A 24,848-nucleotide genomic window follows, 5' to 3' on the forward strand; every position below is an offset into this window, starting at 1 on the left:
TCCTCATGTGGTTTTGGGTCTCAGCAGCATAGTGGTGCTAACAAAATACTAAATACAAAAAGACCAAGCAGATGAAAAAAAAAAAAATGTTGGACTTGATGCTTATTGCTTGGTGTACTTAAGGAGGTGGTAGAAAGGCTGAGAATGGGAATTCCTTGATTTCTATGTAGTATTTCCTTCTACTACTAGTCTGTGTCATTTCCTGTAGCTGCTTCAAACAAAGCATTGAATTTTTAACTTTGTGAAGAACAGCAGTGATAAATGATCCACAAGATATGTAGAGTTGGAAGAAGGAAGAAAAGAGAAAATATCTAAAGAAGAGTCAGAAAGGTGTTTGGTTATAATCTCTGAATGTTTTGACATGAACTGTCTTGTAATCAAGGGTACAAATGCAAGTATTCTTTAAGTTTATTTAATTTATTTTGAATCCCAATAGCAAATATACACTAAATAGATATATAAAATATCCATTTTATACAGTACTGTCAGTATTGAGAATTCTATTTGCTGACCTATGTAAGTCAGGGAAGTTGAGTTCCAGCTATCTGCTTGCAGTCAGCAGTTTTAAGGTACTTATATTAACGAGGGATTCTTAACCCGTGTGATGTCAAAATATAAATGAGGAAAGAATTAAATGAGAAACATGATTACAATTGTTATATATAAAAGAATGTTTGTGCTGGCCTAAAGGGAGTTTAATAGTCATTCCTATTAAGCTTAAGCATATGTTAAATCTTGAATCCTACATTTTTATGTTCAGAATACATCAAATTATATTGATAGCAAAACGCTGAAGGACGTTTCCCTCTGAAAGTTGCAATAAAATAGTACCAAAAACTTCTAAAGGTTTTTTTGTGTGTTAGTTCTTGATCGGAAACCTGCCTTTATGTCACTTAAGAGATTATAAAAATATGTTCTAGTTTAGAGCCAAAAGACTGCACAATATTGTAACTTTTCATTGCATCTTTGCTGATTATCAAAAATTGCACAAGAAATTGTCCTTGAAGTCTGGTAATTTTTTTTACAACTTTTCTTACAACACTTTGGTGGAAGAAAAGGTCCTTACTGTCAAAAAAGTAGCTTCCACTTGTTTTTAGAATTTATTTGAAAAAAAGAATGTCAAAACTATGTAATTTCAGTAAAGAATTTAACATCTCTAAAAGGAAACATCAAATACAGTTTCCAGTTCCACTTCCAAGAGTCCTTCTGTAAGATAAAAAAGCTTTTGTTTAAATTATTCAAAAGTAGGCTGAACATTGTCAAATAATACAATGGATCCTACTAACATATTGTTTCTAATTAATTATCTTTGAAATAGTAAATACTTTGTAAACTGGTTAAATAGTATAAAATTGCATTTTTTCTACAAATTTCAAGTATTATAGAATTGATTTGGATAAGTTGCTTTTTGAAATGACCAACTTTGGTATCACTTGATGAAATTTCCAAGTTGCACACTGTTTCTGGCTAAAATGCAACGGAAAGTTGAAGGCTGAACCTCCCAGTATTTTACAGGATTATTGAAGAGACTTATGCCACTGTATAATGCTTTCTTCTTTCTTCTTCCTGTTGGACAGAAATCGTTCGCTCCCAGTTTTGCAATATGATTAGAATGGAGGAAGACTACCTGCAGCAATAAGAAACAGTAAAATATAATAGTTAGTATGTAAATGGGAAAAAAATCTACACATCCATTGGCATATAGATAACTGAGGTTTGCAGTAAGATCAGCTGGGTGCAGACCTTAATAGTAACGGGAATTAAAAATTCATGTAAAATCCTTAAAAAATTTCTCCCTTCTGCCACAGTCTCTCCACAAGAAAAAAAGTTATATGGTATTTTATCAATGTGTTGTCAGAATAATTGGACTCTATTGTTATGGAACATTTTCCTAACATGCAATTTTATGTTCTCTTATAGTAAGAATTGTAATGATGCAGTATTATATTCTCCCATAATGCATATATTTCAGTGATTTAATAAATTCTAAAAATTAATCTCTAGAAAAGTTGATATTGGGAGTCATTTGTCAGTATGGTTATAGGAATAGATCAGTCTAATGCTGTGGTAGCTTAAATTAATAAAAAAAAAAAAGAGCTTGTGATAGTACAGTTAAGAATTTGTTAAGTAAAATGACAAAAGCATTCTTTTGTTTGTATATCTAATGTCACATTATACTGCAAGTTGATGTTTGGATTTTGTTTGTTTGCTGTGTTTTTGTTTGTGTGGGTTTGGTTTGTTTTTTTGGTGTTTTTATTTTTTTAATATATATCTCAAAAGATTTTCCTTTAATTGAAAGTGAAATGAAAAGTGGAAAGAAATCAAATTCAGAGGTAAAATCTTTTACCGAATAGCTTATCATTTGCTCTGTCACCTGTGCATTTCTTCATGTTTCCCCAAGTTTTGTTCAGCTCAGTATCCTAAGGTATATGTCATCTTATAAGACATATAATAATTTTAATTGATATTCCAGAATTCAGGAAATAAATGTGTTTTGAAAACATTTTCTTGCAGAACTTATCTAGTTTTAAATACAAACTTTAAAATCTTATCAGCATTTCAGCCTCATAAATAATTTACTTTGAACTTAAGACTTTTCACCATGGGAATGGAAAAATTTCCACTCTGGCTTGGTAATACGGAAACTATAACAAATCTGTAACAAACTTTCTGGAAACATTTTATGGGTGTAGCATGTTGTTTTCCTTTTTTTTCTGGGAGTGTTCCTGCTGTTGGTGTTTATTTCTTTAAGTACATATTTGATTTCAGGTTTTCCTAGTAGGAGTCTCATGTCAAAATATATGTGACAGTTAATTATGCTTTTCAGTTATGTCCTAATCAGTATGGCAGTGTGAAAGTCAAACAACTCATGACTAGCAGAGCTTTCTATTAAGTTTAGCATATGACCTGTAGATATTTCAGTTCAGGTAATCCAGGAGGAACTTTCTTGAGCTTATTTTTTTCAAGATGGATTTCACGTATACTTGGTATGTTGGCAAAACTTCCATTTTCCACATCTTTGATTTTATTATTCCCAAGGCCTAGCCTAGAAAACAGTACAAGGAACATTTAATTAAAGATTGACAACAGCATTGAAAAGCATACTTTTTTTATTTTTTTTTCCAAGATTGAAATACATAGGTGTATACGTGGGGGAATAAAAACAATTGGGGAAAAAATGATGAAATCTTACCTCTGATAGAAAAAAACCCCACTATTTATCTAACAAATATTTTTTTTTTATTTAATCTCCCCTTCAAAGACAGCAGCTAGCTTGATGTGACAAATTGTCCAATTTTGCATGCAGATTTTCTACTTTTAGTGGTAAGAGTTAAAATTATAAACATCAACCAATCTGCTTGTGAAATAAATTGTGCCCTTTTATCAAGTAGTATAGCTGCAAAGTATACTTGCAGTAATAAAAAGGTAGTGTTTTGTTAAATAGGCAAAGAGCAAATCTCTTAAAGAAACAGTTCCATATATAGCTTAGTAAAAACTTCGTATTTTTTTTGAAGAAAGGACTACCTTCTTTTCTAATTCCACATTTTCCTTAATTTAGGCCTTAGTTAGATATTTTTATTAGAAGACTTTACCCTGTGTTGCTAGGAAGATGATTCGGGAGGTAGAGGCACAGAACAGTTTGGAATTGCTCTTTCCATGCATCCTGCAATCCCCTTTTTCGCCTTTCTTTTTTGATTTCTTCAGAAACTGAAGTTGGTATCTAAATGCAGTTCAGTAGATCTCCTTTGATAGTAATTTCTATTAGCAAATCCAAAATTCAGTGCTGCTCAGCCATATTTTCAGAGTACTTAACTGAGCTTTACAGAAATAACCTCCTCCTTTGGTCCTACATCAAAGCTACATTCCTCAAAATGTCCATTTTTAATTTTTCTTATACCCCATCACATTTGTAAACAGTGCTCAAGTTGTTTCCTTCACCAGCTACTGTATTTCTCTCAGACTAGTTTTCGGGAAGTGAATTTATCTTTTCTTACAATTTACCACTTTTCCCATGTGTTCATATAAAAAAAAGTCTTAACTTTCCCTCTTCATGCCATCCTATTATATTTTTCTTTAGGGTGTATATGGAGTGTCTCCCTCCAGTACACTCAGGCCTTCTCTGGAATTAAAAACCTATTATGACTCTTATATCCTATAAATTTAGTTGCAGGAGAGGCATTTTGTTCCTAAAACAAAAATCAGTTGTTGTTGATGCATGCATCATTTTGGGGGATGATTTGTGAGATGAGTAACTGAAGAGTTAAAATGCCTGGTCCTGACAGGGAACAGGCTAGGAAAAAAATACTGAATACTGTTCATAAATTATGCGACCACAAAGGTTCGTATGTTCTGAGTATGAGAAATATGTGTGATGCTTAATTGAGGCATATTACTACTAGCACATCAGGAGATATTATATAAAAGCAATGCTATGTTACACAACACCCAGGTGCCATGAGGTAAGAATTTAACATACGCTTCTACTGCGAACTGTAGGCAAGATGCGTAAGAACAAGGATGATCTTCAGGTTTTTTTTTTATTTGTTGTTGGTTTGTTTTGTTGCTTTTTACGTTTGATCTCATTTACAGCAGTTCTTACTAAAACACTTAATTTTTAATTTTTTTTTCCTCCCATTGACAAGAGAAATAAAAAATAAGATCCTGTCAGGTCTGATCTTTTATCAGATAAAAGCATTCTGCATGGGAATTTTACCTTTGAAGATCTTTATACCGGTTAAAGTCTTCAAGTTCGATTGTTGTGATCTTATTGTCATCTAAATGAAGTTCTAGTAGACTGGAGGGCAATTCTGATGAAAAACAAATGCACAGTATGAAAAAACTAAGCCAGTTTATTTTTGTTGGAATACTTATTATGTTCTAAATAGCTTCTTTTTGTTGTGTTCAGGATTGGGTGAAGAATGTTGGTGGGGTGTGTGTGTGTTGTCTGCATCAAAGAAATGGGTATTAGATACAAGTGTGTTACTTAAAAAAACCCAACCAAACAAAAAAAACAACATAAATTGGTTTGAAATAGTAACTTTAAAAAAAGTTAAGATGTGAAAGTGCATATGCTAAGATTTCAGAGTTCCAAAATTTGGTATAATTTTTCTACCTTTGTTTATAATCGCTTTCATGTACTTTTGGTTAACCTGCCAAAGATGTAGATGATATGTTATGTGCAATTATTTTGGTAGTCAAAATCCTAGTCCTGTTGCACCAGTGACAGTTTTCTGTAGATACATATATTCTTCCACACGATGTAACAGTTGTGCTATTAGAGCTACTAAGGTGTGAACTGGGAGGAAAGCTTTCAGAAATCTCTGAGCAATATGAGATACGTGGTATGCTCTTCCCGTGCTGATATGCAGGATGTTTTCCCATGTGGCACCAAATAGTCCCAATTCAGACCCTGTCAGTGAAAGGACTAGGTGGTGGGGAATGTTTTTTACAATATCCTTTTAGCGAGGGCAGAGAAAGATAGTCACAAGTTTCTAGTTGCTGACCTTCTGTTCAGTTTTGCTAGCATCTGTCTAGATGGCACCCTGACACCAAGCATGACAAGCCACATGTTTCTATTGCTGATATGGCTCAGAAGAGCACGGCTCCCATTGCTATTTCTTGTAACATTACAATATACAATACTGAAGAAAAAGGGGTATGCCTTACAGTCTGTCTTTATGCCATTTGACAGAATCTGGTGTTTGTTTGGGCTTTGTTCCAGTTTACAGCTCTGCTGGGTGCTGCTTGTATCTGAGTTACAATATTAAGAGGGAGGACTACCCGTCTGTCCCTTTTAGATTTTAAATGCATTTTTAAGCTACATTTTTTTAATCTTTTTGTGTTATTGTAACACTTGCGAATAGAAGGATCTACAAACTTAGTTTCCATTTGTGTAGAATGTGTTCACCATGAAACCCAGTTTATGATTTATGTATTTGACACCACATATTGGACCTCATGCTGTGTTTCCTTATAGGAAATTTTTCTGTAACTAAGACAAAATCTGAATCATTTTATGTATGTCTTTTTTGGGATAAGTGATAAGAGATGGTGGTATGATAATACTAGAATAATGTCTTTTTGTGTGTGTATATGTTGGGGAGTGTTACCATAGGCAGCCAGATAGTTTCTGATATTAAAATTACCTTAACAATTGAGGTGAGTTGATTTTATTGGTTGTTGTGGAGTTTTTTTAGTGTTCTCTTCTACAAGGGGTTCTTTTGCATACATATCTGTCTACAGGAACAGATAAAGTTTAGTAAGAAACAAGTTCTTTATCTTGAATGATCCAGAAATAAGTATCTTGGGGGCCAACATTTAGTTTCCCTGTAAGTTAATGAATGATAAACATATGGTATTATGTTTTGTTTCCTCCCTTTTTCTCTTAGCTAGTAGTTTTGAACAGTTGAAAATCATGAGAATTTGGTTAAATACTGCAGTGACCTACAGAAAATGCAGGTAGAGTGTTGTAGCAAGTTCCTTTGTGCTACTTTTTTGTGTATGGAGGTCAGTGATTTGTCAAGTTAGCATTTTAATTTGTTACTACTCCCACATCACTAGTTAATTGTTTTAGGAGTGATTTAATTTTGCAGTATGTTGCATTTAATTTAAATGTTAATATTAAATGTCACTTAACAAAACTCCATCAGAAGATGTATAAAATGTTGTATTGGGTTTTGCATTAAGGTGTTTATATTGCAGAGCATATTTGAGCTAGAGAGTCACTTGAAACATTAAGAATTGAAGTTAGACATTTTGGGGTTTCATTTTAAATGCATAAAGGAATTGGGAATTTTGTATCCCTTATGACCCAGATCAAACATTGGGGGGTTTATCCTTTCTTTGTAAGGCTTTTCGAGAGGCTGATATGAAAGATATGAGTGACATCTTACTATAATTTTCTTTACATGATTTCACCTGAGAATAGTTTCTGGATGAGTCAGAAAGGAGTGGACTGCCTGTTGTGGGGAAGGCAGGTCACGGGGGCTGGAGAACAAGTGGGTGTGAATGTACATACACACTTTTGAGATGTAGAATTGGATGCTAAGTGCAAGAAGAAAAATAAGGTAGGAGAGGGGTTGATATTAAAGACCAATACAAACCAGAATTTATTAACATTTTAATAATCATATTTATATTAAAGCATTTTATTTAGGTGTATACTGGTATAGGTAAAATAGAAAAGGTAAAATGATGCATACCTTTAGGAATTGAAGTTAATTTAGCTTCTGCAATTCTTATATGATAGATGTTTACTCCTTCAAAAGCCCCTGGCTCTATTCCATCATTGTTAAGAGGATTTGCACTCATCTCTGTCGAAGGGGAAAAAAAAAGTATTTATGGCATAGGAATTTTATGTATGTTAGACTCAGTTATAAACAGTTGACTTAATTTTCTTTATGAATTCTGATGTTGTAAGCATTAATTAATGTTTAGCTTTGATTACCTGTTCTGAGGAATAGGAGTGACAGCTTTCAGTGAATAAAGGCTGTCTAACTTGGCTCGCAGAGTTACCAGGAACTTGACTATGTAGCAACTTCACATAGACATTAAATTGTGAAATATAGTTACCAAACCATGGATATTTCTTTAAGAAAAAATTGCACTTTGGGGAAATGTTTGAATGAAAATTATATATAGTATGTTGCAATTTTGATAAAGATGTTTTTAACTTAATTAGATTTACCTAAAACATGTAGAGACTTCATTCCCTTAAATATGTCCTTGGGGATTTTCTTAACCTTATTAGCATGAATTCTGAGCTCTGCTAAAGTTTTTGGTAGATTTGTTGGAATCTCAGTTAGCTGGTTGTGGGACAAATATAGTCGTCGTAGCTTCTTTGTTGGTTGAAAGGCTTTTGGATGGATCTTGTATATCTTATTGTTGTTCAGTGCCAGTGCCTATGAGATAAGGGAAGAGCAATACAAAGAAAATTTCTGTATACACAAATGTTACAATTATGAATTGTAAGTTATGGATTTGATATATAATTCATCAATTAAGTATTTAAAATATTTTATTTTTCCACCATACCAAACTTAAGCACTTTGTATATACTTTGGGCATCTCAACTGATTGTGAAAAAACCCAAAGAGCTTGGAGACTGGAGCATCATCTAGAATGTGGAGGAAAAACTAGTCAGAACTAACAAGGTGCTGATGGACAGTGGGAAGAATTGGCAAAACAATGTGTTTGTCTTCAGATATTTTGTGGGATTGTAGGGGGTTATATACTTTATGTTGCTGTTGTTGTTCCTTAATGCAGATAAATTCTCAAAACTCAGGTTTTCATCTTTTATTTCAGCATAATGCTGCAAAATAAGTCAGGGTTTTAATCTGAATTTCTTAAAAGTTAATGTCTGTATACAATTGAAATACACACATTAATTATATCTTCTTTGCCATAATTTATCAAGTCCTGTCAATTTAAGTCTCTGTCTTCTGTATAGTAAACTAGTCCTTTTTTGGGGGACAGTTTTCTGTTCTTGCTTGCTATGTGTTATCATAGAACTTGTAAAGAGTTACTACAGACAACAAAATATGAGTTATCTGAAATTATTTTGCATGTCAAATCATACCTCTGTATTTCCATACCTAGACTATTCATTTTCGTTCCTTTTTTACTTCTTTGAGGTGTTGGTAAGTCATCTGCTCTCTGGAATTATGGAGGGAAAAAAACTAGAGCAAAACAGAATTTTTTTTTTTTTTTTTTTTTTTTTTGTCCCTGGAAAAATGAGGATAGCTTAAGCAAATAAACAGGAAATGCTTCTTCCTGATCCAAGTTGCCATCTGTGCCTTTGTTAAGTAGACTAGTACTCAGACAAGTTGTATAAAGTGAACTTTGCTTTCAGTAAAAGCTTAGGCCTTGCCACAAAGTAACTGGTGAGAAAAATCAAGAGAGCTCAGAGTTTTCAGTTATCACATAGTGGAGTGGTGACTCTAATATATAATGTGGTGATTGCTAATGTATTCCAGTGACTTTCTCAGTCATTGCAGGTTAGTTTCTATAGGTTCTGTTCTATAGGATACTGAATATAAACCACAGTTACTGTGTTTACCCCCAACTTGGTGGTTAGGACCATTCTGAACCCAGATATGTGACACTTAAGGGGAATTGGAAATATTTTGTTGCAAACAAGGAATTTATATGGTTCCTGTTTTTTCTGTTCTAGCTTAATCCATAATAATTAACAGGCTCATTCATAAACATTTAGATCTGGTAGATTTTCAGTTCTTGCTCAGAAACCAAGTATGATGGAAAAGGATTTGTTTGATGTTAGCCTCATGTGCTTTTCACATCTTTCTCATGTGGAATAGAATGTCAGTTTGCTATAACTTGTGGAACAGATTTGTAATTTTTACAATGACAATTTAAAAATTGTCAGTGTTCATTGATACTGGATTTAGAATGACATCTTATGGAAATAAGTATTCCAAACCAGGTTTAATTTACCTTTCCAGGCCTCTGAAACTCTCTTAATTTCTTTCATTATAAAAAGGGATTATTGTGTACTGTAAATATCTAGATTCATCGGTTGCCAGTGGTATATTAAAACCTGTCTCTACATTCATACTTGAGCATATTAAAAATTAGTAGTAAAGCACCTGATGGTTTCAGTAATTCAGTGTTGGCCTGTGTTCTGTTCAGGTCAATTGGATTTGTAACATTACTTTCAGAGGTGTATGTGTTAGTTGTAAGCTGTGTGCCTTTGAAAATGGCCTCAGGAAATACCGTTCTAGTTCTTCTGTGAGATTAAGTTCTTTCTACTGCTTTACAGCTAAGCAAATAAAAAAAGGAGCATTTGTCTTGCACCCTTCAAAATGTAAGGAATGCTCCTGTGTATGCTAAGGACTAAAGAAATCTTGAGGATCTTTTTGGTGAGATACATATGGCGCATTCTCTGGACGTTATAGAAAGTATCATAGTTCTTACAGTTCAAAGAAATTTGCTTCTTACTATATGGGAGCAGTCAAATATGCAGGCATTAGACTGTATTTTTATGGATACTATTATAGAAGAAAAATACCATTTGTGTCTTAAAAGTATCAAAATATTTCAGATTGCTAAATAAGATTTCAAACTTAGAAAACAGCAAGCTTACATAAAGTGATGTGAGTCCTTGGAGATCATTTTCCTTGACCTCCTTAATTTTGTTGTTTTGAAGATCAATCATTCGAGTATCTGGTGGAATGTTGCGAGGTATTGATGTCAGACCTATTTAAGTATGTGACAAAAACAGAAACATTATGTGCCTGTATAGAAGTCCAAAGAAATTAACTGCTAAACAGCAAAACACCATACCAGTGCTTATTATGGTGGGAAAGAAGATACAAACAGCCGTAAAGCAAAGAATAGAAGGGAATATTTGATAATGAGAGGAACTAATTATGTAAGAATGTACGACAAAATATGTGGATAGTTTGAGGAGTAACTGCTGCTGCCCCTGGCCGTGAAAAGCTCGAACGGGTTGCTCACTGCGATTCTTTGCATCTGTGAGATAAGCAGCCCCAGAGCACCGGTTCCTCTCCAGGGAAATGGCTTCAGTCCCTGGTGAAAGCGGCCCTTGGGGGACGGGGGGCTGTGCTCCTGTGCGAGCAGCGGGGCTGTTGCAGTGGCCATAAGGGATTTCTGCTCGATGCTTGAATGCTCCTTTCTACCTCTGCACTGCCCTAGCCGTTGTACTGGCACAATTTCTTACATAGCCATACAGTTAACATCAGGGCTGGGAAATGTGCGTTCTTGGTAAAAGTGGACAAAAGATGGTCTTTCAGCTGGCAATACTTAATTAGCAGTTGTATAAATTCCCCAGTCCAGTTAATTGTTCAGTTGCAAAACCACTTCAGTTCATCTGAGATCCTGAATCAGCAGAAGAGACTAGCAAGGGATAGTAATTTTCTTTTCAATGAAAATGCTGATGCATCAAATACTAAATGCTGGTCCAGGTAATTAACAGTTATTCCATAATTAATAGGTTACAGTTATTTAAAGATGAAGTCTATTAATACATTTTTGTTTTCTATGTTTTAACTCAAGTAAGGGTGTTTGCAATCTCTAAACCAGATGCAATAACCACAGCTTATTGCTGTCAGCAAGAGTTTATTTTGATTCCTTAATAATGACACATTTAAAAAAAAAAAAAAACAAAAAAACAACAACAATTTATGTCTTGACTCAGTGTTTCTAAAACATGAAGAGTCTAGAATTAAGTTTAGGATGGTGGCAAAGCTCTGATGAGAATGAATGTCATTGTCACTGTGTTAGTGGCAGGAACATAGTCCTTTGACTACCTTGAATCATGGGAAAAGTTTGATGACTGCTAATTCAAATCAGCATGATTAATAATAAATTCATATTTAGGACTAGTATCTGCCTGCAACAGTGACAGTAGCAGATTTGCCTTTGGTTAAAAAGTTACCAGTGACAGGCACTTTAATGGAAGTTAAGCTGAACAGATACTTTGTATCCCATTTATGCGCTGGTGTTAAACTTCCGTGTGGGTTATTTATGGCCTCTTTCCCCTTTGATATGTTCTTGTCATTTGACCTGTTGCTTTGTAACTGTGAATGAAGTACTTTAGCCACAGTGTTTTTTGACAGAGGGGACTAATATCTTGTCTAATGAAAACAGCAAACTTTTGTGCTCCTCTGTTTGGATATAACATCATGGAAGTAAATGAAACAGGAGCATGTGTGATCTAAAACGTAAATATAAGCAGTTTTGCATTTGGTGATTGTTCTCTTAGCAGATAAAAAGCTGTGCAGATTATATGTACTTACTAACACCAATAAATATTCAGTTAAATAGTTTTACAGTTATTTGTTACATATTCTAAATGCCTTTTCATTTTATGCTGTTATCAATAGAAGTCACTGCTAATGGAAGGTGGCTCTAGCAGTTTATTAATTTTCTAAACTGATGCACATGAACTGGGAAAGCATATTGTAAAAAGTGTTGGACACAAATTAGTTGCTGGACACAAATTAGATATGGTTTGCAAGCCTAATTGAAAATATGTAAGATCCTTTTTAAAAATTACTTGTATGGGAATATGTGTATGTGTGCAATTTATGGAGCTCTAAAATTAATCTTGTAAAAGGCAAATTCTCCAAATGAGAGGCTGGTAGAGAACAGACACACAAATTTATTCTTACCTAGGTCAGAGCAGTGGACAACTCTCACGTAGCACTGGCATCCAAAGGGGCATATTGGGAAGAGATCAAAAGGAATTAGTGGTATAATTGGTTCAGTGGTTGGAAATAGAGAATTGTCATCATCGTTGTCATCATCATCTTCCATATCTTGGAGCATCATATTCTTTAGTGTAAAGTATGAAGGACCAATGAGGGGTTTGGCAGAGCACAAAGCCAAGAAGAGAAGAAGCGTGTATTCTTTCATATCTTCTTAATCACAATGGCTGATCTTGAAGAGGACAGTAAACAAGCAAAACAACCCAAACACAAGAATTGGTGAATACAAACCAGCAAGTAAAGGTGTGGAAATGTTTATTTCACTCACTGCTACAGTCTCTGGTCCTGAAAAATGATGTATTATGAATATTAAGGTTTAATTGGTACATGAAGGATGAACAATATTAAAAATATTTTGAATATATTATTATTATTATAAAATTATGTGTTATAATAAATACTATTAAAGTATTAATTCATCAGACATTAATGCCATTTCAGAGGTTTTTAGATGAGTTTAAAAAACAGGATTTTAATTTACTTCAAAGCCTGAAATGTAATTTTTGTAGTAGATTTTACCAGAATTTGGAATTGGAGTTATTTTATTCTTTCTTAATTAAAAAATATTTTTAATGGGATACATTGGCATATATGCATTGCTTGTAGCTAGAAAATTGGGAAATACTTGATTAACAGTATATAAAATGCACTCATCACGATACTCCCTAAACACTTTAACACTTCTTATTCTAATCTGGAAAGTTAGATAGTTTTCAGTTCTGACAACAGCTTTTCACAAATTCCAGCTATTCTACTATTATTGCTATAAGATGGAAGTTCACCTCTATTTTAATGCAAGTTCAGTTGTGCATGACTTTTATTTGATGAGGCTCTTGTCTCTGACAAGGGCTTGCTGGTTACGAATCTGTGTCATTTGAAATCAGTAACTTAAACTACATCCAGAACACAGTGGGAAACCAATATTTGAGTGTGCATATTTTTTAATAAACATCTTTTTTCTCAACCCAGCTTTGTTGTCCTAGGGCCTGTACATGAAAGCTAGGCAACTAGCTGAAAGGAGCTCTAATTGCGCTGTGCTAGATTTTAATGCCATAAAACACATCAGCGTTCATAGATTACCTGTAACTTGAAAGTATCTTTCCTGTGTAATGGAAGGTCCTTCAGTCTGGAAGACAAAAAGATGTTGGATCAGTCAGGGCATCTTCAAAGCAGAAAACCCCATGTCTGATAGCTACAATTATTTTTTTTCTGATGTTACTGAGAAGAATACACCAGTTATGAAGGACTTCGAAACCGAACTTGTCTTTAGAAATATATGGCAGATCCTGTCTCATTACAGCTCTTCTTTCATTAAATTTAATTCAACTTCTCTGAGTTCTAATTTTACCCGATTTTTTTCCCATCTGACTGGGAAAACCAGGAGTCCAGTCCTGCAGTATACTGTGTTACCTGAGCAATGATGATCCATGGGTCAAAACCCTTAGATATTTTCTACATACCCTGATTTTAGTCTGAAGATTATATTCTTGACCAAATACTCCTATAAAACTAGACACAAGGGAAAACAGAGATAGTAAGAATTGCTACAGGATGTTTTGCAACTCGGTGAGCAAAGATTGTAAATTCAGTCCTCAGCTCTACATTGTTCCTCTCAGAAGCCCAATTCCGGAAGTCATTTGGATCCTACAGCACGCTTCACAAACCAATAGGGACTGATATAAATTTTATTATGCATATCCTGTTTAGAAAAATGTTTCTATTTAGACTATCATAGACCTCTTTAGGGAAATAATAAATGGATATCAATTCTTGTTTGATCATCTAATTAAACGCTTGTTGATAAGTTTATAGCTGAAAATGTCTTTATGTAGGCATTTTGTCATTGTTCTGCATGTACAGGAAGAGGAGTGCACTGCTTTGTACAAGGGTATTCAAAATTATGAGGTTTTGTTTGTATTACAGTTTTCTCTACAAGGTAATTTTGATGTTTCTTGTATATGGTTCTTAACAGCATTAAAATGTTGTGTATTGCGTATGCTGCTACCACTGTAACTGTATATGATTCTGGGTCTTTAAAAAGAAAAAAGCTGAAGTTATTTAGATTACATAAAACTCACCCTTTCTAAAAGAATGCAGTGACTTTCCCCCTCCTCCGCCCTGATATGTGTCGAAAATAGAAGCACAATATACCTTTTGTCTTCCAGGTATGCAGCATATAACTGCAAGTTTAATATTTATTGTAATCTTCCAGTTTCATGCTCATTTGAGTAGTGTGCATATCTTTTACTGATTTAACAGTCTCTTAAAAGACTCTTCACCTATATTTTGCCCATAAATTTTCCTTTGTGTTCAAAATAATGTTCTCTTTCAGTGCTCCTAGAAAGAACTTTATAGTTGGACTTGCAATCCTATACAATGTGTTTTCTTAGACGAGTCTTGGAATATAAACAATCCTGGGAACAAGATGTGGAACCTACATTTGTTTGGAAATAATTGCAGTTGTGTCTGGTGGTATTCCTTTGGAGTATTTGACCCTTTCAATCTTGTATTTCAGCTTCAGCAAAACAGTCAAAATGTTCAATACTTTAGTCATACCATTAATTAGGAGGAGATTGAAGCCCTTCAGACTTCAGAGTTCTCCTTTTTCTTGGAAAAGTGCTTTAATGGCTGAGTTTTCACAGATGGGTGCTCAGGTTGGTAGTCTTCACCTGGCTGCCTAGGTATTAAGTGACAAAACGCTCTGTGCTTTATTCAGTGCTGTTGTACCATTTTTGCGTGTAGGATATCAAGCGTCATAGCATGTATCATGTCTTGAAACATCTAGTTTCGAAGTCCCTGCTGACTTCTGTTTGTGATAGGAACTGTGTGCATAGTTTTACTGTACCTAAACAATAATCTTTCATGTATATTCCTGAAATGCTCTTCTGCATCTGGTGCTAGGAAGTTGTCTCATGAAACTATTTAAAAAGCTGTTTCCATACTTATATCTGTAGCAAATAGATCACGTGTTTCCTTTCAGATATTCAAAAAAACAATTATGGTTTCAAACTATGAAAAAGTTGAGGCTGTGATTGGAGTAGTGGCCAGTTTGAACTCTTGAAAAACACATGTCGTTCACAAACTGTTCTAGAAAAGCAGTGTTGAAATAGATAGTTGATTATGTATACTAGTTCTGTGAGTTAACTCTCTTGAAGACAAGTCCCTTTACAGAAGGAAGCGTGAGTTGTGATACCTTTTTTTTTTTATTATTTTTTGGTTAGGTAAGAGAAAAAACCCTTGCTTCATCTTCCCGTTTTGCCGTTATGAAGTCCTTATTGCTAACTGTACTTTGTACTGAGGGGTGGCAATCAAGTTTGACTCCAGGTTTACATTGGCCAAAGAACTGCCAAAAATGGATTCCAAAGAAATTAATTTTATGGAGGTTTTAAATTTTTTTTTCCCTGGCTGAGGTTTTGAGTTTCCCAGTTAATAGATGTTCATGTGTCTCAATATAAATGTTCTGACTCTGCAGCTCATCTCAAAGAACATATACAAACTTTCTGCATGCTTAAACTTCCAGAGTAAGAGAATTAAAGAAAATGAAAGCTTAAAATCCAAGATCCTAGTGATCTTTCTGGAAATACTTTAATTAATTTATCATGAGATTTTTATGAAATATTTAATTGTTTCAAAAAGTACAGTTCCTGTATGCAGCTGTGCTAATGGTACACTGCTGCCACTTGAGACTGATTCTGCTCTCAGGTACACACTTTCAGTTCTCTCATATCAGCTCTTCCACTCAGGCTGTTCACTGAGCTGATTGAACTCACTAAACCAGCATAAAACTAATGTGAGCAAGAGAAAAAAACCCAACACATTCTTTTCTGGTGAACAATCTGAATCAGTCTGAGTATCAGAGCCAGCACAAAGGAATGGGTTGAACAGCCTGGGCTAGAGGGATGAAAGGTTAAATGGAAAGGGGGAAGGAGAAGAGGTGGGACAGCTATTCTTGACATATGCAAGCTGTTAGACAGGCTCAGGTGTTAAGTTGAATAATACCCTGAGCAGATGTGTTGCTTGGACAAAGTCTGGTCTTGTCCGTTCTCATTTTTACAGACTGGAACATTGAAGATGAGTTTTAGAAAGAGTGTAACAAATTCAAGGAGGTCTCAAGTACCTCTTCATTACACCTTCTTTATAGCAGTCCTACATATACTTCAACAAAAAAAGCTTCTGAACAGCACCTTTTCGCTGGAACACTGGCCACCCCAAAGTGACGTAATTGAGTGTGGAGAGTACATTTTACATGTAGAGATGCTGTAAGGCTGACTTTCTTTCCCAAAGCATGTAGCAATCCTAAAATCACTGTACTGAATGTTTGGGACATGCTTTTTCTCACTATTGTGGTGATCTTTACCAGAACTCATATTGCCAAACAGCACGTGGAAGGTAGAAACTTCTTATGCTATTAGGTTGGGATATTACTTATAATTTTTAACTAAATAAATGCAGGTGATGTCACATTATGTTAATATGATTAAAACCTTTTAGAGGTGGTGTGGAAAATTCCCATGCACAACAGTTCTGTGACATGAAAATTCTGAACTTGAATTATGGGAAGAAAAACACTTTCTGTGTGGACAGAAGTTATGTTGTTAGTAAGGGATGTGTGCCAGTCCTGCAGCATGTGGTCTTTCTTGTCTTACCAGTTAAGACACTGAAGGAGTTAATAGGTAAAGTTTTCAGACTTAAAAAACTCTAAATTTTATTTAGAAATCACTTCTCTTACCAGTGTGCAGAGGCAAATTTCCTATGGCATTGTTTCTGAAAAGGAAATGTTTAAATGACACAGTGGTGGTCTTTACAGAGGCAAAGAAAAATCTCTGTGTTCATTAATAACGCAAATCATTGCACTGTGCACAGATTTTGTCCAAAGAAAGGCAAGACCATAGCTGTTTTGAAAGCTATATTTAAAAATAGTTCTGGTTCTATTAGTCATTGTCCCATTCCAGAAATAAAGGGAGTTTGTTTAACTCTTTGTCCACTCTATTCGTTTACTGAAATTGCTTAAGAAAAGTGGGAGGAAATTTTTTGGTCAGTAAGATCACTGAAGAAATTATTCTGCTTTAAGAAATAGTCCAATATTGAAGTTATGTAGTATAATAAAGAATAGCATGTTTACAAAAAAAGTTATTTTTAAAGAGTATTTACTTTTTATGGAAAACTGCTTGACTCTTGTGTGTTACTGAATATGATCTATGAACATTTTTAGGTTGTAGCTCATCTACAGTTTACTCCTCCCTGTGTTGTTTTTAATTACTTTGCTGATATCTACTTAAAAACAACTAACTTGAATACTAAATTACAGGAAGTTGACACTGAGTTGTAACTATAAGAACTGCTATTATTGTAGGATAAATTTCCAAAGATTGTAATAGCTGAGGAAAAAAATTTTATTGTCAATTAAGTCTTTCTGACAAGTCTTTAATAGTTAAATAATTCACTATTGTTTTTTTTTTATCTTTGCAGCTCATATGTAGTAAATACAGAATTATTTTAGCTGCAAAGTAGATTTTCAAATGTTCCATAAAAAAGTGGTACTTCTAACTAAATTACCTCACATTATTAATCTGCACATAGTGACTGACAACCTATTGCTTAATTCTTTGTTGCTATTTGTATAGAAGAAGTATTCAAACTGGACATACCTTGCAAGTTTGATAATTCTCCTGGAAGCACTGTGATAATCCACCTGAGTTCTTTATGTCCAGTTATTTCATATAAAAAAAAAAATAGACAAAAAGGAAGTTAGGCTGAGTTCTGTGAAATGGAAAGTAAATATAAAGAAAAATTCTACTTCCAAGCTTCTTGATCCTCCTGGCACCGTGGGTGATACCAGAGTAAAGTGCTGCTTCAGATTAGCCCATCTTAATACTGAAGAATGATATTAAGACGACTTGTTACCACTCATATGTTTTTCATCACTGCCTGTATTACAGCCAAAACTTCTGGCTTAACTCTGGACGTCTAGTGGAAGACTTTGTAAAACCTGTAGTTTAATAATAGTTGACATCAGGCCATTGGAAGTACAGTGAAGGTCCATTTCAGGTCACTCCTGCTATGGCATCACACTTACTTATGATTTCAGTAGCCATTATTCTTTAAAAAGTGTGGCTTGACTTGAAATATTAAACCGGAGCCAGTAGCTGAGCAAACCAATAGCCTATAGTGATCAGCATGTTGCCAAACCTGCCTACAGTATAAAATTAGGACTTTGTGCAGTTATGTATAAAGTGTACCTCTTGATTTCAGTAGACAACTGTCTGGCTGGGGAAGATGGTTCAAGAACGTAAACTGTAGATCAGATTATGTTAGTCCATATAGTTAATTTATTTCTCTAGTGTAGGAGAAACAAAGCATATCTTTTATTTAAAACAGACAGTATTTGCAATATTCTGTGATAAGAATTGAAGTTGTGAGCTTAAAACAAAGTCTTTGAGAATTTGCCCTGTTGCATAGTTCGTATTGACATGCACATCACAATATTTAGAAACTGGGTTATCCTTTGTTTACCTTTCATAGGCTGCCTGTTTATGTATTCTTCAGAAATGTGTGACTAATTGAGTTTACCTAAAGCAAGTTTCATAGTTGATGTAACAGATTGTGTCTTTAAATTTACAATACGTTATATCTATCCAATTCCATGCACATCTGACTTCATCTGTTTCCTTAATTAGCCCCTTTCTATGTTAAGAGTCTGGTCTTGTTGCAGAAAAATAGCCTGGAAATTTTGTTTTTTAATATACTTGTACTGTGGTGGTGTTTGCAAAATGACTAAGGTGCACATTAGTTAGTTCGTCTACTGTTACTTTTCTAAGGAAGAAAAAGATACTGTGCCATAAGGTAAAACTTCGGTGTGATCATGTCAAACAAGATAAGGCTTGTGTTACCTGCTGCCTTAGTTTTGTCTGTGTTCCATTTCCAGTAGCATAGATGAATGATGATAAAGATTCTCCCTATTATTTTTCCCAAGGAATGAAATTACAGTTTCAAAAGCAATCACATTCCCACATAAAAATCTGAAGGATGATCTTAAACTTTTTTGAAATCTCAAATTGCATATATCTACATTCTCTTGCCTGCATTTAGAAACCGAAGCTTCCTGAGCAAACACTCCTCTGTGTTTTAAATAGCTTGGTTTGGATGCATTTACTTGAGCAAATTAGTATTAAATTGCTGTTTAAAAAAAACCTCCAATGCTTTCTTGGCTCTTCAATAGAAGAGAGCAGTGCCTGAGAGTTGTGATATAAATGTGCTGGTTTCTTTTTTCACGTCTTTCAGTAGTAAAGTGTTGAATCAGCACTTTCAACTGACCCTAGTTTTACAGGAATGCTCCCTGTTCCTGATGTTTAGCAACATCACAATTTTGGATCAATACTTTTTAAAAATTATTATTTTCTCCTTTGTGTTGATTCTGGTGGTAGAAACACATTCCTGTCTGTATAAAGTTTGTCATAGCCATAATGAAGCTGACACTTAGGATGGTAGTATCTAGAAAAAACGTAACTGTCTTACCTTATGATGGGTTATCCATATATTTTTCTATTCATATATTTTTCCATATATCAGTATGGTAGAAATAAATGTTGCTTACATTGACATGCTGTTCTTGTAATGAAACTGTTTAATATCTCAAGACATGGATTTAGTATTTTGGTTGTGAATATAATTGCCTTCTAAAATAAAATAACCAGAAGTCACCTTTTCAGGTCTCTTGACTACTAGATTCAGAACGTTAGATGTTAGCTGTTGATAGCAATACTAAAAACTAAAATAGGCCAGTGGTTCTCAGTCTAGTTCACAAGCCTGTTCTTTTAAACATTTGCAGCATATTTCCAATTTACTAAAAACTAACTGCTACTGCAGAATTCTTCTCCGGGATCACTGTTTCCAGTATACTTTAATTTTTGGACCCAAAGTCATGACATGAGCCAGCACAGTAGGGCAGCTGTGGAGTTCTGAATGAAAGCTGCAGTGTGCAAATGAATGATTTGATGCTAGGTGCTTGGGTCAATACTCACCTCGCTTCCTGGGGTAAGACTGCAATGCGCTTACCTGGAGTGCGTAGCAGCCGTTCAGAGGCCAGAGCTGCAGCCTTCTGGGGTAGGGTCAAATGCTGCTTTCTTGGCTGTATTATAAAGCAAATGATTTGAGGTGATGAAGATGCTATTAAAAGGAAAAATGATGATATCTTATTGCATCTGCTGTTTCATTAATAGTGAGATTTGTGTTTTAAATAGCTTGATCAGTGTCTGTCACAATTGTTCAGTCCATGATGTTGGGGTCTTAATGAAGAGAGATACTCTCAAATATAAAGTATTCTGAGGGTATTGTCCTTGCAAGCAAATGCATGTATTTTCCTGCAAAATATTACATGTTTAACTAAAAGCTTATACAAGATCAAACTGTTTGCTCAAACCTTTTCAGTGATTTCTGTTTCCACCAATGAGAGAATTGCTTCAAAATTAGAATTTTATCTGGCCTTAAAATGCGTACATCACTTCTGTGAGTAGTGGAGATTAATTTCTGAGGCAGAGAATAGGAGTATATCGAGCACGCTGTGGTTCAGAGTACTGTCTTTCACTATGGTGAAGTATGCAAATGGAAAAAAAAGTCAGAGTGATGTTTTATATTGAACATCACATCAGTGATATAAAATGCTATCTCAATTTCTTTATTGAAAATAACTATATTTGTGTTACTTTGTATCTCTGAGCAAGCAAGCATATGCTGCCATATGTGGCTAATGCTTACATTGCAGTCTCTTTTTTAAGTTGATCTTGTATACGTTTGTTATTGTAAGGCAGACTAAGTTCTTTTTCATTTTCAAGCACTGTTTATAAATGTGGTTTACATAAAGTGATGAATCTAACATCAACTGCACAAATCTGTCTTGGAGACTGTCCATCACATTTTAATAACATGACATATTCCTTTCATGCTCACAACCAGTCCATGTGGAGTGCAGTCACATATTTTGGTTTTAGCTAAGTTTTGGCTTTTCTTAAATTGAACTACAACATTTAAGCTAGTTGAGTATAGAAAAGCTATTATTCACCTTCTGTAGTTCATCTTGTTTCTTCAGTATTTATATGTAAATATATATATATTAATTTATTATTATACATGAATTAACTTGTTAATAGATGCATAATTTTTTGGCATATTTTTGGCAGCTGACTTAGATACTGCAGGAAAATAGATTGTTTAATTCTGCAGTCAAAGTCTTTAGTCCCTGGTGTTTATTATCAATATAGCAGTATTGGAGGGCAATTCATAGCTTGCAGTATAAAGAGATCATGTACAAAAAGAGCTATAAAATCAAGTGTGCATGTACATGCATCCATGGGATTGTCAGGCTTATGTGTTTTATGCATGCAAGAACGTGGTCATCTGGAATGACTGGAGAGACAAAATAGTAACCTGAAGAGACAGATCTCATTTTTTACCCCTGCAGATAGTTTGCATCGCCTTAGGAGGGTAACTTAACTTTGTTCTAGCTTAGGCTACGGGCTAATGCAAATTTCTCTGTGTGGGAATGCCAATTTAAGAAGTCCCTAACTCGTTTATTCCCACCTCGATCCTGTAAAAAGGTTTGTGCGCTTAACTGGATCAGGAAACTGCTCTGGATGAAAAATAACCTGCTTGATGAATAAAGGTCTTGAAATAGTTTTGGTTTCTGTACATGTCAGTTGTTAGTCTTTCTTTTGATGCTACTTACAAGTTTGGATAATATTACATGGCATTTTTATGGAATATGGGTATTTATCTGCCTTACAGACATTGGAAACACCAGACATTCTTTCATGGAAAATCAAACAGTAGTTAAAATGAAAAGCTCTGCAACCAGTGCCAAACTACTGAATCACTCCAACAATAAGTTCTAAAGAAAATTTTCTGTTTTGGAATACAAGCTGGATTGAGCACAACATTTCCTCATAGAGTATCAAGCATTTACTGTGCCAAAGTTTAACACTTAAAAAAAAAAAAAAAAAAAAAAACAAACAAACCCAACAAAAACAACCCCAAACCAACAAACCCCAAACCTAATCACCTGGAAATACTGTTTTTTTTTTTGTTGTTGTTTTTTTTTTTTTTTTCTATTTTTCCCTTTGTTTTAACAAACAGTATGAATAATATGGAAGTGTAAATGAAAAAAATTTCTTATACACAACCTTTTGCTGGATTCATATTGTTTAGAACATAAAGGCCACATTTGAAGTGTTAGCTGTCATCAGTTTCCATTGAGTTGGTAGTTTTAAGGAATAAGAAACATGGCTATCCAGTCCTTTGTATTCCAGAAAAAAAAAAAAAAAAAAACAAAAACAAAACAAATAAGGTATTCGAAGTATGTTAGACTGCAAAGATAATTGAATTTAATTTGGTATTATGGACTTTCCTAACTTTTCTTATCAACTGAAGTAATTTATATTACATTAGAAATTCAAAGATCTGAAAGATGATGACTTTGACTCAGATAGTGATAGACTGTTAGACATGGAAGCCTTAAATATCACATTTATAATGTAGTAACTGACTACAGTTTGCACTTCCATATCTAATGAAGAACATTAGTCTGTAAATGTTTATATGTACTTTGAGCATATACTGTTTTATGGATGGAAAAAGTAACAATATTTCTAGGAAGATCTCCAAACTAAATCTGTTTGCAAGTTTTGAAACACATGATTTGTTACTTTGGAATAGTCGAAACCAAAGCTTTCAGAAATATTCCTAATAATAAGAAGAATTGTATCTCTGTAAAGGAGTGATTTCCCTACCATATTAATTAACCTAGCCTGTTTTCTTGGATGCAGGTTTTATTCCTGGGAATGTTATAGGAGGGTCTTGTTTGTGTCTCACTGACACATTAGCAGTAACTCTCATGCAGAGTTGGGTCTAATGCTAAATGCATTGGGAAACTTCTGAAAAAGTCTGCTTTGATTGTAGTTAACCACTGCTGTTATGGTTTTAATATTATTTTCTCATAATTATGCTATTATTAAATCATAAGTATTATGTAATCTATATTTACTTTTCCAAGTTGGCACTTAAAAAAAGACATATTTGCTTTAATTAATTATATATCATAAAGCCTTTTGCTGATTTTTAACATTCATTCTTGTCCCATTTCACCTGTAGTGGAAAACCACAAGTAAGCCTAAGAAGAGAAGGAACAAATACAGAAATTAAATGTAAATTATACCGTAACAGATCTAATAACTATGCTGTTAAGTCTGTTTTTCACCACTGAAAATATGTTGAGGTTCTGCAGCTGTTCGTACTAGTTGTGTTTACATATTAAAAAATAAAACTTGTATATATAAAGTAACAAACACATTGTTGACATTATTCCTTCTGTGGGTATGTGGTATTCAAAAAGTTGTATCTGCCACAGTCTTGAACAAATATGATGATTTGGTTGAGGCGCAGCGCAGGCCTATGGCTTGTCGAATCGAGGTGTGAGCTTGGTCTCCCTTGCCATTGCAAGTGTAGCGATGTGGTGTGGTAGGTGTTACAGCAGAGTTGACAAAAAATTAAAGGAATTGGAAGATAAAAACTTCTAAACTAAGCTAAAAGACTACTTAGAAACAAGCAGAGAAGTTGGAATTGTCTGACAGATATTCTAATATGCTATTTTCAAAGGTATTTGTTTGGAAGTATGGAAATGTATTAGATAAGATGTTTGGTTCCTTGGATGGTTTTGCACTGCTTTTTATCATAGATAGAAATTCACTAGATGACAGAAATTACTTTTACCAGTCAGTGGAAATACTTATGTAAATTGAAAGAACACATATGTCATAATTGCATAATAACTTGTGATATGGAAAATGAGATCTTTTTTGTAGAACAATTTGTAAAGCAGAGGGTTTTTTTTTTTTTCTTGAACACTTATATTCCACAAAGGGTAATTTCCTTTTGGCTTGCCCTCAACAGTACGAAGTAGTTTTGACTTTGGAAAGTAAGCTTACTTATCAATGTGTAACTTTTATTTTATCAAACAAGCAAACTACATCTTTGATAATTTTTTAGCACATGATTCATACTGTGACTATAATTTTGTTTCATTATTATAATATCTATATGTTTTACAATTAATGTTAAAGATGTATGTCTCCTCACATGAAACCATGGGCTCTTCTCTGCTCAGAAGATTGGAAAAAAATTTAATTCAACTATAATGAAGAACTAATCAGTGTTTCCTTCAGTTAAGGTTTTACCAGAGGCTATGAAAATAGAATTCAAAATAAATACAGAATATAAGTAATACAGGTCTGTTTGAACCAGTATGTCATCAGGAAAGAAAATAATTATTTTGCCTCTTCTAATGCAAAAACTAGGGTAACACAAAAGAAACGAGTGGGTGGCAGGTTTAAACCAAAAGGAAATACTTCATGGAACATTTACAGTTCAACTGTGGAAATGTGCAAGAAAGTGTGGTAGATTTTAATGTTTTATATAGACCCAAAAAGTAATTGGTCTAATTGAAAGAGGAAAAGTCTTACTTCCTGAGTTCTTTGTTATGAGAGCCAAACTGTGCAGGGAGAAAAATGGAAGAGAGTTCTCCCTGGAAGACTGGTACTGAATAAGCTTTAC

At 34.1% G+C, this 24,848-nt stretch overlaps 2 protein-coding genes across 5 annotated transcripts in view; one reads left to right on the forward strand and one right to left on the reverse strand.

Annotated features, from left to right (window-relative positions):
- The window catches only part of LOC104369327 (centromere protein P), a 149,635-nt gene that overhangs the window by 63,022 nt on the left and 61,765 nt on the right, over positions 1-24,848 (forward strand). The window lies entirely within an intron of this gene.
- On the reverse strand, positions 449-18,136 carry ASPN (asporin). Of its 3 annotated transcripts, XM_042799749.1 has the most exons (10): positions 17,897-18,136; positions 16,978-17,012; positions 13,329-13,374; positions 12,153-12,420; positions 10,103-10,215; positions 7,688-7,901; positions 7,203-7,313; positions 4,715-4,808; positions 2,908-3,046; positions 449-1,627 (listed from the first exon to the last, which is right to left on the reverse strand). In XM_042799749.1, exons 4-10 carry the CDS (start codon positions 12,394-12,396, stop codon positions 1,430-1,432), a joined length of 1,113 nt encoding a protein of 370 aa, XP_042655683.1. In that variant the 5' UTR covers positions 12,397-12,420; positions 13,329-13,374; positions 16,978-17,012; positions 17,897-18,136; the 3' UTR covers positions 449-1,429. The 3 variants fall into 3 exon arrangements, with proteins under 3 accessions (XP_042655683.1, XP_042655682.1, XP_042655684.1); XM_042799748.1 differs by lacking the exon at positions 16,978-17,012; XM_042799750.1 differs by lacking the exons at positions 13,329-13,374; positions 16,978-17,012.

Source organism: Tyto alba, unplaced genomic scaffold (assembly GCF_018691265.1).
Source record: "Tyto alba isolate M040663 unplaced genomic scaffold, T.alba_DEE_v4.0 Super-Scaffold_3, whole genome shotgun sequence".
Lineage (NCBI taxonomy): Eukaryota > Metazoa > Chordata > Aves > Strigiformes > Tytonidae > Tyto > Tyto alba.

Bases quoted from the DNA above. Each gene is read 5' to 3' on its own strand.
- ASPN (XM_042799750.1), bottom strand. From the start codon at position 12,396: ATGAAAGAATACACGCTTCTTCTCTTCTTGGCTTTGTGCTCTGCCAAA. The intron at 10,216-12,152 runs GTAAGAATAAAT...ATACTTAAATAG, and splicing joins TGTCCACTGCTCTGACCTAG to GTCTGACATCAATACCTCGC. The intron at 7,314-7,687 runs GTAAATCTAATT...CCCCTTCGACAG, and splicing joins GAAGTCTCTACATGTTTTAG to AGATGAGTGCAAATCCTCTT.